We start from the raw sequence: 15,817 nt of genomic DNA, 5'->3' as shown, positions 1-15,817 counted from the left end.
TTTTTTTCATAATCCTAAGGTTGACATGAACTTCCTCTAGAAGCAAGCAAAGAGAGAGAGGAAAAAAAAGATTTAGGAGACAAGGGGAAAAGAAGGCTTCTTTCCATCTGTTTTATTCTATCACCTCATATTAATTGCTGTCCTGAGCATTTCAGATTCCACTGGCAGCTATTTCAAGTAGTGATCAGTATTCTACAGAACTAAATACAATGTCCCACAGCCGGAATAAGAATGCACTTGCACCATTCCATTCCAAAGAAAACTTAAAGGAGTCGTCCTTTGAATATGGATAGTAAGTAGTAATGCCTTCATTCTAAACATTACACAGTTAATACGTTCAACTACCCAAAAGCCATATATCCATGAAATGAGAAGAGGAGGAAAAAAACATTTAGAGAGCAGCTTGGAGATCTTTTCCTTTATTAGTCCTTCTTCAGAGGAAGATTCTTTCCCACATTACAAACTGGTAGAAAGTAAATTTGCACTCAGTACAACTTTTAGTCTTCCTGAAGGTCTATGAAGTCACATTCAGAAAGATGCACATAAGATGTATAGTCTAAAATATACCAAAACCTTATACTGAAACAAAAATGATATACAGCAAATGCTGAAGGCTTTCCTGCTTATACACACATGCATTTTTTAAATGCACACATACAAAAGAAAGAAATATCTAATACTCATCCATACTTAAAAAAATATTCTGAACATTACACACAACAAAGACCCTCACCATTCAATCCACAGGATGAAAGTAAAGAGATGCATATGGTACTAACTGCGACAACAGTAGTTTCTATGATGTAGATAGGGACTTAGTATACAACCTAAACACCCTTTCAAGTCAGAATAGGGGCATATAGGTAGAACAGACTAACGGGCAGCAAGGGAAAGACAGCAGGGAATTCTGTAAAGCTTCTACAAGAAGAGCTTGAGTTGTAGAGAATTAAAATGCAGGGAAGCTTGTACCTCTTTTTAGAATTAAGACAAGACCTTCAACTCCAACAGTCTGGAGAGACATCCAGGATACTACTTGAAATAAGTATCATGGGAAAGTGAATGCTTAATATATGCAGAATTATGTAATATACACTCATTGATACCCATGAATCTGCAGTAACTAAAATCAGCTAGCTATTCCTACTCTGGAAACCCATATTATATTGTTACAAAGTGTTATTCATGTGGCTTAATCTGTCTGCTTTCAAATTATTTTTATGCAATACATCGCATTGAGTGGTGTGCAAAACTTAAGATGCTCTTAATATGCATACTACAGCATCTTTTTCTACTATAATATTATCTGTATTCTCAACTTCAGTGCTTTTAAGTTTTGAAGTTGAATTTTTTTAGACTGGTATTGCTTTTAAAATAGCTCTTTTACTTTTGCCTTAGAGAAGTTCTGCCTTGTTCTCTTTCTACAGGCTACTGCTTTTTCTTCTGCTATCAAGATCCGTTGTTTTTCTTCATGTCTCCTACAAAAAAGCTACATCACCCCTGAAAGAACACCAGAGGCAATTTTTTTATGGATTGGAAAGATACGAAGGAAAAATACCCAGAATTAGGTGGTTTAATACTAGTGATCGTTCTTTTCTTTCAGTTCCTTTACAGGCTTTGTCTCCTACACACTCATGCTCAAGATATGAATCATTCTGACTTTCAATGTTCTAGTCTTTCCTTACTTCATCTTACTAATTACTCACCTGTACTCTTTCTTAATCCCTCCATTTACTACTTTGTCTCTTCCCACTCAAATTGAGGGTTTAGGCACATTGACAAATTAGCTAACATGACACATGATATGCATCAGCACATCCCCAGCCATAGCAAACATGATTTATTGGAACTAGGTGAAGCCTAAGAATAGGCAGTTTAAGCTAACTACTTTAGTTTGCTGCAGATTTAAAAGGAAGCTCAAGGACTTAAATCACAGGTCAGCAGAACATGGCAACTTGTTTCTCACTAACTGGTTCACATGTCTGAAACATCATCCTCTTCACCTACAGCCTAGAACTACCTCACTTCTACTCAACATGCTTATTTCTAGCCTCCAGGTATATTTCTTCTATGAATCCTTTCTATTCCTGGCCCACATGATTTCTCCACTATTTGTGAATATCAATTATAACCAAAATAATTCTGGTGAGAAAGTCTCATAAACACTTGTTACACTAGAGAAAATACATAATAAAAAGATCAAATACAGACAAAGATGTCTCTAAATATTATCTTCCTTTTCAGTTTAAAATAAGAATTAAGTATTTTTGCATCAGCAGAAGACAAGTGACTAGGCAAAACAGAAGGAAAACTCTTAAGTGAAAGTCAATGATTTTGCTGTGAACAGCAACTATAACTTTCAAGTCTCATCCTCCCCTTTCTGCCAAATTATCCGTTAGTGTAACAAAGGACATGAGTTTTAAAAAAATCTAATTGCACTTGCAAGCAATTTCAAGGAATTAATTAACATAGGAAGGAAATACATCCATCACTTAAAATCTTGAGTAACATTTTTAAGTTTGTCAAAATCTGACTGAAAGTTTTAAAAGGTTCTCCTCCACCACTTCATAGTGAAAAATAATAATTAGGATCTACTGTAAGGCATCATTCGATATAAAGCTACATTTGACCTTTACAACAGTAAAACATTGTTACTGTTTTAACTCTAAGTTACTTTAGGAAAAGAAACTTGAGTGTTGTATGGGTTATTAAAACACTACTGGCCATTTCTCTTTCTTTCTTTGGAAGAAGCATGAGTGGGAATCATGACTAATTAAAAATTGGCTAATTTCTCTTTTTGGGACTATAGTTCAACAATACGTCATATTCAGCTTTAGAGCTGCTTCTGCCGAAATTTTCTGCCACTGAGGAGACCTAACACCAATGCTGACAGAAGAGAGGGATCATGCAACCAGAGGCAGAAACAGAGAATTTATCTTCTTACATGAAATATCTTTTTAATCTCAGTTGTGGTGAGCAACTAAGTTTATAACTATGAGAAAATAAAAAGATATAGATGTATGTTTCTTCATTCATCTTCACACTTCCCTAGAAGCAAGCTCTTTCCATTAATCTTTTTAAACAAAATGTGCATCAGAATATTTATTTAGTGATATAAGCATCCATTTCTGAATTTCTGACAAAAGAGTTAATTCCTTTAAAAATACAACAAACCCAGCATTTTAATTCAAAAAGCAGACTATCCCCAAAAGCATAATAAATAAAATAAAGAGATGCTTAAATGGCAAGCTAAAATAACTTTACAAATATTTACCTTGGCTGGATTCCGTGACTTCAGATTTCTGTGATGACTGCTTTGTTCCTTCTTTAACTTTTTTTAATCTGCTCCTCTCAGCTGGAGTAGAGAGTTTTTGTCTGAGAGGTTTCAGTTCAAATGCCTGAAAGGCTATAACTTGATTTTTCTCCTCAGGAGATACTTCTTTTATAGCATCTGTTGTAATACTGTCATTTTCTACAGTTATTTGGTCCTCAGTGTCCACAGTTTTATCATCATCTTGCTGCTCAGTTTCTTCCCTGCTGCTCAGAGCCAGTCTTTCATCTTTATTAATATACTCAAGCTCAAGCTGTATCTGCTTATACTTCAAGAGCAGATCCTCAAAACTTTCTTCCACAGAGTTTTCATTTTTAGAAGAGTAGTTCTGTTTTCTTGATGGGGACCTTCCAAAAGTTTTGGCTGAATTATTGGTTAAGAAAATTAAGATTAAAATATTTATAACCTTAAAACAGTAGATCTATTACCAATAAAGACAAAATTATGACAAACAGAACTTAAAACCCATTCTCAGACATTGTATTTTAATTTCACCTTAAGCCTAGCTTGAAAAACTGTCAGTTATAAATCAATAAGAGCAGCATGTAGAAAGATACATCCACCACTATATATTGACAATTTAAATAAATATTTTAATCAAACTAACAATTCAAAATATTTTAATAAATACAGTTTCATAAACTGCTTAGGAGTCTTCTCTCTCTTGCTCACATCACCTTCTTGGGAACAGCAGCTCTAATACTGAGAAGGTTCCATACTACAGCTCACCTGAAAAAATAAGTCAGACTTCTAGAGTTAGGATCTCTACTACTGACTCCATATTTGGCATTTTGAAAAAGACAGGCTAAATTCATTCTCACTCATTTTATCCTTTTATAAAATACTAATAAGATCTAGCTGCAGCACAGTTAAAAGCTGCAGTAATTGTAGCCTAATAAATGGGGTGAGGCATAGAATAATCAAACAGGGTGCGGGGCAGGGGGACACTTGCCACAAAACATTCAAATAAATGTTAAAAGAGGATTTGGAATTATTAACTACCCAGAACTGGTTCATTATGCATGCCTAACAGATACAGATTGTCTAGATGCCTGTTTCGACAAGCTGTCCAAGGCAGGCAATAGAAACACACATCTTAGCCAACTGCATCCAGAAAATCCTACAAGAAAAGTTCTCCCTAGCAATTCAGTTTCTTTTACCTTAACCTGAGACTTAAAAAGCTAAACCATCCAGTAAAAAATTATCCTGGGGAAAAAAATATTTTAGGCCACTAATGAGTCAGGTTTGAATAATTCAGCTTTCAGTGTCAACCCCCTGTGATAACAGCTGACTCACTCTCTATGTAACTTGGAAGGCTTTTTCACTAATGTCATCTCATAAAACAATAAATGGCATAGAACTTAAAGCTAAAATAGCTATTCTTTGAATGCAGGGATACTGAACGAAGAGGAAGATAACTTTGTATTAGTCTTCTGCTTACAACAGGTATCAACAACTTGGATGTTTCACTATGTTAACTTCTAACACAAATTTGAAGAATCTTGATATGTATCCTACAAAAACAACTTCTGTAATACTAGGAATTTTTTTGCTATACAAAAGCTCCAGCACAAAAAACAGATATTAGTCAAGATAAACTACAGAAAAAAAAAATCTGGAAGGCAGTCAAACACTAGCTATTATAATCTGAAAGAGTTCTATAAATGTTGAAAAATACATCAAAACATTAAGAGCTGTGCACAGCACAACACCAAATTATAACAGGCATATTTGCCAAATTCACTTTCAACTTATCTCTACTTCAGAAAAAACATAATTGCATTAGTGATTTTGTGAGCATTCACAGAAAATTCCATAGTTAGTTAAGTGATTTAACATCACTTATTAATATAAGTCTAACAGTTATTTCATATAAAAATATTTCAATAGCTTCTCTGGTTATCTAGAGCTGGAGAACAAGAGAGAAAGTTTTGAGATGTCTTTTCAGCTTATGATAATGAAATGGCTAGCACCTCCATGACTGCATTCATCACAAATTCTTATGTTTCATATACATAGAATTTTTTAATACCCGATTCTAAAAATAGAATTCAAGACTGTATGGAGGATTAGGAGACACAGATAGGAATGTATTAAAAATACAGTTATTCCTCAATCAACTCAGAAGAACCTTCATCATACAATTAAAAAGAGAGACCAACTGATGAAACTGGGAGTCACAAGTATAAAAAAAAAAAGTACACTGAGAAAAGAATTCAATGGCAATCAGAAAGTCACATTTTGTCCCATGTTTCAGACTCAAAATTCCACAATTCTAAGTAAGAATTTCTGCAGAACACTCATCCAGACACCTTCATCTTAAACTTGCTAGGAACTGGGGGGGGGGGGGGAAGGCCTATTAAAAGCTAATACCCAAAGAAAAGAATCCTAGAAGATAAACGTCCCATCCTGACACTGATACACTCCCATTCTTATTCACATACTCCTACACAGCATGTGCAAAGTACTGGTTCCAAGAAGGAGACCAAAGATAAAGAAAAAAAAATGCAGGTATCTCTCTTAATAGATCTCTTAAGTATTTCACTTTCCATGAGGGAATCCAAACACCACTCCAGGTCACAAGCCTCCTCATAACAACTAGTGCGAGGGCCTCTTCTGAAGTCACCTGCCCCTACTACACTAATATCAGCAACATGGAGGTACCTTAACATTCGGGGCTAGTGTAATACCTACTCTTTTAGGTGGAAGGGGTATGAAACACAGGAAAAAATTACAAGTGATATTTTGCAGAGAAATTCATGATCCTTCCTTCACTATATGGCCCATAAACAATCGAATGTAATTTATTAAGGAGCAATAGCATTAGATCCTTCTCTATAACGTTTAAACAGAAGATTGTATCTAAGTATCAGGCTTTAAAAAAAAAAAAGATTTCCTCACTTGCTTTTTTTGCTTTGAAAATAGAGCTATCAGTTTCTGAATGCCCTTTTAATTAAGAGGGACAAAGATTTTATATTAGTATTAATAAGCACTGCAAGGTCTGTTAAGGGTGATCAACATTTGCCCCACAAACTACTTGTTACACAGAAAGTCACCATTTTCTGGTACTCAGAGCAACACTGCAAATTAAGACACTTAAAATCTATTTTCAATACTAGAATTGTCTTACTGTGTGACCTTGGGCAAATCACATCTTCACTTGCTGCCTCTCAAGAAAATATTCTTGAACGAAGAGTTCTTATAAAGACTTCAGTAAGGTTCTAATATTACCAGGTGAAATTAAATAAGAACATGTCTTTACCACTAGTTTACATATTCTCTTCACATGCCATAAAAAAACAGTTAATGACATGGATAAGTGATCTTCTATCTAAAATAACAGAAGGATCCAACGAGTGGCTTTCAAAGCTTTAAGTCCTGGCACAAGTAGGAAAAATCCCACAAGCAATGCTATGTATGCCTTTATATAGAAATAGGGCTTTCCCATATTACCCAAACCCCCACATAAAATATACTCCGTGCATACAGTCCCAGTTCAAGTTCGGTTTAAAAAGCAGCTTTGAGCTTGACTTAGCTATGTGTAACACCCTCTGAAGGGCTGCAAGTGAAAATGAAAAAACAGTGGATCCCTCATTGCCCAATACGGGAAATTAACAAGCTCAGGGTTTTACTTTTACAGCTAGGACACTAATTATACACATTAAAACTGCCTCACCAAAGACTGACCCCGCTCCACAATAATTTGCACTTCAGGCTAGAAAAGTAACCACCTGGGATCCAATCGACTACGGCTTTGTTCCAGGCTACGCTTTTCCCTTTTCCCTAAATGGGACCGATCGGCCAGGCAGCAAGCCAGTTCACAGGAATGTACCGCTTCCCACCAGCGTCTCCCGGAGAAGCAGGGCCCCCGGGAGGGCAGCGCGCCCGGGTGCTGCCCTCGCCGCTGCCCCTACGGAGTCCCAGCGCCGCAGCCGGGGCGAGAGAGAGGAAGGTCCCTCCGCAGCGCCGTCGGCCACGTAAGGCCGCGCTGACACCGCCGGGCCCAGCCCGGCGGCGCGGCCTCCTCCCGCCCCCGCTCCGTCTCACGCCTGAAGGATACGTTTGCGAGGCGAGGGCTCCCTCCAGCCCTGGCTGCCGCTGAACCCGGCGCCGCCTCCCCCTCCGGGCGGCCTGCCCGGCGGGTTGCCTCCCCGGTCGCCGCCGCCCCGGCTCCTTCCCCAGCGCCCGCCGCCCCGGTAGGGCCGGCCGCGGAAGCGGAACCGGTCCAGGGCGTTGTGGCTGCGCTCCCAGAAGGAGAGCCGCGGGCCGCTCTCGGCGTGCGAGCCCGACGGCATCCGCGGCGCCGGCAAGGGCGGCGGGTGGGAGCGGAACGAGTCCTTGGGCCGATAGCCGCCGTGGCCGTGCAGGTGCCCCATCTCCGGCGGCGGCTGGTGCCGCGAGCGGGGGAAGCGCCGAGCGGAGGAGGAGAGGGAGATGCCGCCGCGGAGGCCGGGAGGCGGCCTGCGCCGCGAGTAGGGCCTGCTGCTGACGAGGCCGCCGCCGGGCTCGGCCCCGCCGCCGCCGCCCCCGCAGGGCCAGGAGCCGTTGTTGTCATCGTCGCTGATTTCGCCGTCTTCCAGCTCCCCTTCTTCCTTCGGAGAGAGCCCGCTAGGATCCAGCGCCGCCTCCGCAGGGGCGGCCGCCGCCTCCGCGGCCGCCGCCGCCATGGGGCCCAGGCCAACGGTCCCGGCGAGGCAGAGCGCGGCCCGCCCGAGTCGCACGGGCGGTTTCGATTCCTGCGCAGGGCGGCCCTGCGCCTCGCCTCGCCGCGCCCCCTGCACTGCACCGCCCCGCCCCGCCCTCCCTCCCCCGCGCGCCGCCGCCAGCCCGCCCGCCCCGCTCGGGCCCGACCCCCGCTGCTCTCGCGAGGCCTCGCCCTGGCTCCGCTACCCGAAAGGGAAGGAGGGGGGCAGGTTACGCAACTGAAAAAAGGGCCTTGGCCCGCGGGGGGGGGGGAGGCTCCCCGAGCTCTAGGTTCCCTGGGTAATGTAGTTCCCAGCTCTCAGCGGGGGAAGAAGGGAGGCCTTCTCCGCCTGTGAGGGAGGGGGGCGGGTAAAGCCGGTGGCTCAGCCTATAGCGGCGCGGCGGTGGGTGACCCACGCCAATGGGAGTCCGACCTGCCATGTTGGTGAAGGAGGCGAGTGGGAAGGCCGCCATCTTGTGGAAGGGAAGCGAGCTGTGTGAGGGACGGAGCGGGGAGCAAAGCGATGCCGATGGGCTGCGTAGCGGCGGCGGGCTGTGCCGCTGCCTGCAGCAGGAGCGTCAGTGGCAGCTTCCCCCCCCCCCCCGCGGTACCATCCGGGGCACGGGGCGGGGGCCCCTCCCGGGGCGCTGGGGCTCACTAAAGCGCGGGGGGCGGGGAAGGGCGTCCACGGCCCTTTCTGCTGTGGCGAGACCCGTGTCCCGCCTCCGCCCAGACTGCACACAGACTTCTAAAGAAGGAAAAGCAGCTGGTGTCATGTCTGTCCCCAACTGCCAGGCAGGCACCGTTAAGTCGCCGGCTCCTTCCCAGTGGCCGAAGTGCTGCTGTTGTAGAGGGAGGTTTCTGTGGAGCGTGCCTGGCCTGTTACTGTGCTGAAGCTCAGATCAGCCCTAATGGCTTCTCTGATGGGAACACAAAGCGAGCATCTGAGAGGGTAAAGCAATGAGGGAAACTCCCTTAGAACGACACCATTTATTTTTATTTGATTTCTCTATGTTTGAGTACCCTGATGCCGGCTGTCTGTGCATTTCACGAGCTCACCTCCTGCCACGGTGTTGTCAGGCAAGGAGTGATGGCATTCTTTGGCAGAAGAAGAAACCTTGTTTTAAATAAGCTCTTTAGCTTTTGTAAAGCAAACTGGTGTCTCATGAAAAAGTCACAAATTTTGACTTTTCAAAGTTCTAGCTCCATTTCTGAGAATTTCTTTGCAATGAGCATGTGTGCTAAAAGTCTTTGTGGACTTGCCAAGTTTCTAAACCTTGGAGAAGACTGCTGCCTTTTTGTGCTTTTTGTAGGGTAAATGGTGAAGGATTTATTCAGTGGTTAATGTGCTGCTTTCACTTTATTTCACACCAGTTAGAATTCTCAACATGAGTTGTTTGATTCATTTTCCTTGTCTTAGAACCATCATACTTCTTTATGGAAGCACTTGCACGATTAAAAATAAAATTCAGTATCATATGCTATTATTTCAAGTTTTTATTTTTCTTCTTTTCCTTTTTCTCATAGGTGTCCTTTAGATCAAATAAGAAAAGAATAGATATGCTTTGCAAAGTGCAAAAATTTTATGCCAAACAAGCATTTCTTTGCTCAAACACTTTGCATCCCCTTCTTATGACTTAACTGAGCAAACTAGACAACTTAGAATAGATGCAGTTCCAATGACTTTTGACTCCATATAGACCTCAGGGTAGGATAATGGAATGTGTACATTATGTATGAAATTCTTCTGTATTTCTTCTATTTAAAGCAGAAAATGCCAATTCTATTAAAAATGTACATGGAAGAATGAAGCAAATGAAATGTGTGCTTTTTTTTCGATAATCATCCATCATGTCACTTCAGTGTCCTATCGTGTCAGCTTTTCTGTTTAGATGGATATTACCTTTAGAAGTCATTCTTAATAGGTGGCTCATGCCATTTTAGACACCTCACATTATTAAAGACATGCACAAAGGGCTGGCAGATATGACACAGCACCTGAAAAATTTCTGAAGCAGAAGCTGGAGGTCAGGCAGGGTGTCTAAAACAGTCTTTGTTTAGGTAGCTATCCCAGCGCCTGTGTCTGAAATCTGATCAGCTGTAGTTATAAATAAGCCCCAAGATCACTATGCCTGAACTGCAAAAATTTCCCTCCCAAAAGACATTTGTTTACTTGGGCATTCAGAGCTTTGCATATATATAATTTCAGTTTCCTTTGTATCGTTATGTTAATTTCTAAGCATTTTTGCACACTGGTAGGAAATTAATAGCAGCAGCTTTCAAAGTGAGAAGGAAAGCTTATAAAACTGTAAGGTGTTGGCAGAGAACCAGCAGCATTATGGGAAGTTCACCTGGTCTAGGTATGCCTTTATATTCAATTGACTGTTAGGGCATGGCCAGAGTTCATCCAACAAGTGGCCTGAAGTTATGTGATGCTATGTCATCTATATTATAAATTTGTAGCTCAGAAGTACTTAACCATCTAAAAAAGTACAATTCCTGAGAATCTTTCTCTTTGAGTGGTTTTGGGTGTCATATGCTATCATCCGGACCTTCTTTTATTTCAGTCATTTGATACTGCTTACTGCTGTTTACCACATAAATTAAACAATTACAAGCAAAGTCGAATCTTGATTTTCAGAAACATAATCTCAGTTGTAAGTACTGGGCCACATTTTGGAATATAAAAGATGCTATGTTTTGGTACTATAACATTTAACTGAGGCCAATTATGGACTATTTTCATTCTCTTGCTGCTTTGTAAATGTTAATTACAATTGTCTAATACCAACACAAATAAAACTTAATCTAACCAAATGTAAAATTAATTCATTTTGCATTAAATTGAATACCTCCTCACCAGGTCATCTCCACAAGCCTTCAAAGAGAGGCCTGAATTGAATACCTAATGAAAACTTCTTTAAAATCTGGGAGATTTTAAAATGTGATTTTAGGTTTTCACATCAGATAATAATAATGTCTTGTGGAAGAGCTCGTTCTGTGAGTTCACAGTCTTTCACTAAGTGCATACAGGAGGCTTTTTCTTTGGATGAGGCTTTATTTTTTAGGAAGATATACTCATCACTGCAGATAGCTCAGATAGAACGCTCTTCTATTACGCTACTATTCAAGTAGCATTTAGTTTATTTCTGTTATATGTTGCTTAAAAAGAGCTGCAGTTTCCTTTAGGGAACTTCAGTCTCAGTTGTTTTGTCCCCTGAGATGTACAACTGAGGAACTCCAAACTGACTCTACACAGGCCTCTCTTTGAAGGCTTGTGGAGATGACCTGGTGAGAAGTGAGCAAGCAAGATCAGGAGCTGACTCATATACCCCATGCCCTCTTTAATGCAAAGATGACTGTAGGGTTTTTCTGTTGGGTTTTCTATTGCACTTGGAGGTAATAAATGCAGCCCAAAGTTAACACCAAGGACTGTGGTGAGTGTGTAATGCATTTTTTGCCTGTGATGGGCTGACTGGTGTTAGTTAAGTCTTCAAATTATGTACAGATATAATCATGGTTGATCAAAATAAAGAACTAGAAAAATCCTGTGGTGTTTTCATTTAATTTCTCAATTTATACATGCATTTTTGTTAAAAATATGTTGGAGTTGAGTTTCTCTTCAGATAAAAGATTAAAAGATTATTTTTTTCTGTGGTACATGGGTGCTACAGCAAATGTCATGTTAGAAATACTTGACAGACCAAATGATTGGGGTCATTTTTTGCACTTTGATAGGTATACAAATACACATATAAATGATTAAGTACAACAATTTCCATCATATTAGGATTTTTCACCTTCTTCCTAAATACTTTTAAAATACTTCATGTAAGTTATAAAGGCTCAAAATAGCTTGTTTTGAGATAGTATTAATGGTGGTAACTGATACTTGGAATAAGCAGAGGTAGAAGACACCACTCTGGAGTAAAGTTATTGGATGTTTATTACCTTGAAATCCCCGAACCACAAGGGGAACCCCAGGATCCTTCCAGGGAAGCAACCGGGCTGTCCCAGGCACTGCAGAGCATCAGCCCATGGCGAGGTTTCGGGTGGGGGGGGTTTAAGGAGAATTAATAGGTTACAATATGGGGTAGCGCACATGCGCTACAGATAAGAAAGGAAGCAATAATCCTTTAGGTATGCACATAACAAGGGAAGCAGTAATTCTTTAGGAGTACACAAGTCCAGATTGACACCTATGTGGTGCCAGTCTAAGGGTCGCAACCTGCCATTCCTTATGGCTTGTGCACACTAAGTGTTTTGACAGCTGGCATGATTGATCAGTCAACATGCTCCTGTCTCCTCGCCAATCTTTTGCTGTTTACCCACTACAAATAATATAGTCAATTGTACCTTCTCTGTCTTAAGTGTAGGCACTACCTTGGATTGCACACAGAAGGCTGGAAGGGAAAAAAAAGTGAAAAATACAAAGCTCACGTGAACTGCCCATGAAACTTTTTTCTGATGGATGGGTGAAACTGCTATAGCGTCTTCATCTGTCTTTATCAAGATAAACAGTAACTTTCTTATTGTTAAAACACTGCGGAAAACAATTAGGAGTCATACTCTATCACGTGTGGGTTTAATTTTGTTTCAAAAGTTTATTATAATTCTTCATATCTAAATGATATCCTTGGACAATTCATGCTGGAGGTACACAGATTTTCACATACAGAAAGCCAGAGCTATGACACATTTTTACTTGTTTTTTCCACAAAACTGAAATTCTGTAGACTTTGTCAAAGCTTTGAAGAAAACAGGAAAGATGCATTCTTGAATCAGTGAATTAATCTGATTTGCATAAAACTGCAAAGATTTGCAGATGCCTAGATCTGTCTCTCTTCTTTGAGAAGCCCAACAAGGACTTCCTGAAAAAAACGTTGACAGAATTTTTTTCAATATACAGTAAAATTATTCTTTGTTATACTGCAAAGCAGCATTATATCACAAGAAACACTGAGCATCTGTCCATGAAAAGTGTATTTTCAAATGGAAAAAAGGTTTTTATCTAGAACTTAAGTTGTGTTGCTTTCACTATCCTTGGGCTTTGTACTTAATTTCTATTTCTATTATTCATTGTTTAATTTTGTTGAATTTATTCATTTTGTTAAGATTGCTTCCTAACTAATGCAAAGTATGTGCAACTACTTTGAACCTAGATATAATCATCTTTTTAATACTTTACTCATTACTTTTTATTACAGGTCTCTCTGTTTTTCCCTTTTCCAACCACATTTTACCAAGGAAAATTTTGATCTTCCCCTCAAGTAATATGTTGACAGGCTTGGAAGCAGGTGATTTAATGACAGTGCATTAAGCATTTTGAAACTGGTCACGTTGAACTTTTTCTTTAATTACTTAATTTGAATAGAATGTACATTAGCAGTCTATCAACCTTACTTAAAATTCAAGTTATTATATAAATAGCAATTTCTCAATGCAAATACTGCAGAATATATGACCCTACCTCTTGTATATTTTGACAAAATGCTTTTCAAATAAATCACTGTTTCACTGGCATGTTTAATTGTTTTCTTCTGGAAAAAATATTTAATGATCATTATATTTATAAAGATTCATTTGCACATATAAGAAGATGCACTTTGCATTTGCAATTGCATTTACTAGTGAATCTTGTTCCAGAATCACATAGGTTGATGAAGGAAAGTTGTATCTATATACATCTGGCTACCTTTCAAGTGTTTTTTAATACATGAGTATTTATACTATTTCACATATGAACAATAGAGACAAACTTTCAAAAATAAACAGGTTATAAAAAGGATATTAAAAAAAAAGGAGTATGTATGTTACTTTTCAGTTGGTAGTTGAAAAAAATGTCAGGATTGTAGTCCTGGAAAATTAAATCTATATGTAAAGAGGTGTAACATGACCCTCATTGCCAGGATGATTTTCTTCAGCTTTTTTTTGCAACACTTATTTTTCTTCAGTCTAGTCTGAACTATGATTATATAGCAAAATCGAAGAGTTTGAAGTGCTTTGTCCAGTTCAAAACACTTTGTCTTCACACTGTCTTTGAGAGAGTTCAGGAACCTTCACTTGGCATGATATATCACTAGCAATGCAAGAAAAGAGAAGCAGGAGGGAATGATATTTGTAAAGGCACTAAATCAAAGCACAGAAGGCTCTTGGATTTTATCTGCGCTGCTATATAGGTGGGCCTGGGTCCAATCCCTGACATCAGGACCAATTGATGCTTAAGGCTAGCCCAGTCTCTGGAGGACCTCCTGGAAAGATCTAGTTGGAGCAGTCCGAATAAAGCAGGAGAGTAATCTTACAGTGAAGCAGTGTGGACCACAGAGAGTTCAGTGCTTGAGCCTGCTCCCAGATCCTATTTATTTATTTAGCAGTATAAATTTATCATCGAGGTCTTCTCTCTTGGTTAGGAGAAAGAAAATTTTCTCCACCCGATGTTTCAGTTCACCTAATGTTAACTGACATCAGAGGGGTGACATACAGCAAAAATCTCCTTTTGTTAATTAATAGGAGGAGAGTCGCTTCCATAGACTAACCTTAACTTTTGTGAATACAACACAAGTGTTCTGAGACCACAAATCAGTGAACATCATAAAATTAGCCATTTCCACAAAAATTTTAGTGGATTGAACCAGCCAGCTACTACTAGTGGCTCATATGTTAGAGAGCTTTTCATTACTAGTTATCCTTAGGAGCTTAGATCTGAACATTATGTAGCGGAATTAGTGGATCTAAGATCAGTTTTCAGGAAAAAAATTCAAAAGCTGTTCTGTGTGATAGTATTGTTTGGGGGTTCCTCAGTTGCAAGGGAGAAATCGAAAGTCTTTGACAAAAGATTGGGGTTTGACTTTCTAGGCTGAAAAGGAGTTTTGCTGCAGATACTTTGCTCAGAAAGACTGAAATGATTTTAGTTTGCCCAGGCCTTACAACTAAATCAGTAGCTGACATAAGAAAAATTAAACACTTAAAATTAGTTTCCGCTAGTTGATCAGACTCACAGGTGGGAGGCTCAAGTAATTAACGTAAAAACAGTCTCAAGACTGCTGGGCTGAAGTCTCAAGACAGAAAAATGCACAACATGTAGAAAACAATCATGATTCACTCTACCGAAATAATCAAGGATGTTAAAAGTATTCACTTCTTATTTATGTCTTAAGATTTCTCCTCAGAGTATTTTGTTTGAATTCAAGTCTTCTTCCTTTCCGTTTCATGTTATCCAATGTTTATGTCATCGAGAAAAAACATCTAATGTGTCAAGACTTGGCAGCCATAAGATAACCTCCTAGAATCCTGTTGTTATGGTGATGTCCTAGACTTCCCAAAACTGAAGTAGGTCAGATCTATGTGGAAAAGCAGAACACCAAGTTTCATTTATTTTTGTTATGACGATGCTAGGGAATAAATACAACCTCCTTTCACAGATTAAGAATGCATCTAATTTTTTGCAGAGCTAGTGAAAAATAGAGTCTTTATTGAGATAAAACCTATGGTACCTTAGAGTGTTTTGTATAAGGCACTCTGCAACTTCAGTACCAATTTATGACACTGGGTGGATCTCTGAAGTCATAAGAACAAGAGAAGAAATCTTTGAATTGACACCGTCTTGGCAGGAGAACAGCGGACTGGGCTCCACCCTGTTTGTCAGCTTCTTGATTTCTCCACTCTTGATCTGCCTCAGGACAGGATGACTTGCTGTGGCATTTTACTGTTTGTGACTGAAAGAATGCAAATAAATTAATTTATCAAGGCAAAGAAGCAGAATACACAAATACTCCTTCTGATCAGATACTACAGCTGTTGAAAAC

The 15,817-nt window shown here is 40.0% G+C and overlaps 1 protein-coding gene across 19 annotated transcripts in view; it reads right to left on the bottom strand.

Moving 5' to 3' along the window:
* Positions 1-8,034, bottom strand: part of ZFC3H1 (zinc finger C3H1-type containing) — an 82,428-nt gene extending 74,394 nt beyond the window's left edge. For 16 of the 19 annotated variants that reach the window (XR_003252847.1, XR_003252848.1, XR_003252844.1 and 13 more), the window contains exons 1-2: positions 7,389-8,033; positions 3,272-3,691 (exon numbers count right to left, since the gene is read on the bottom strand). Coding sequence is in view for 3 of the 19 variants with exons in the window: in XM_026061758.1 (XP_025917543.1) it covers positions 3,272-3,691; positions 7,389-7,995 (1,027 nt within the window). In the remaining 16 variants the exon portion in view is untranslated. Of the gene's footprint in view, positions 1-3,271; positions 3,692-7,388 lie in introns of all 19 variants that reach the window. The other 3 variants (XR_003252851.1, XM_026061760.1, XM_026061761.1) reach the window with 1 other exon arrangement.
* Between the last annotated feature and the right edge of the window lie 7,783 nt (positions 8,035-15,817).

This window comes from Apteryx rowi, unplaced genomic scaffold, assembly GCF_003343035.1.
Source record: "Apteryx rowi isolate R43461 unplaced genomic scaffold, aptRow1 scaffold_185, whole genome shotgun sequence".
Taxonomy (NCBI): domain Eukaryota; kingdom Metazoa; phylum Chordata; class Aves; order Apterygiformes; family Apterygidae; genus Apteryx; species Apteryx rowi.
The sequence above is the reverse complement of the archived record's forward strand: the minus strand, read 5'-3'. Positions and strand labels throughout refer to the sequence as shown.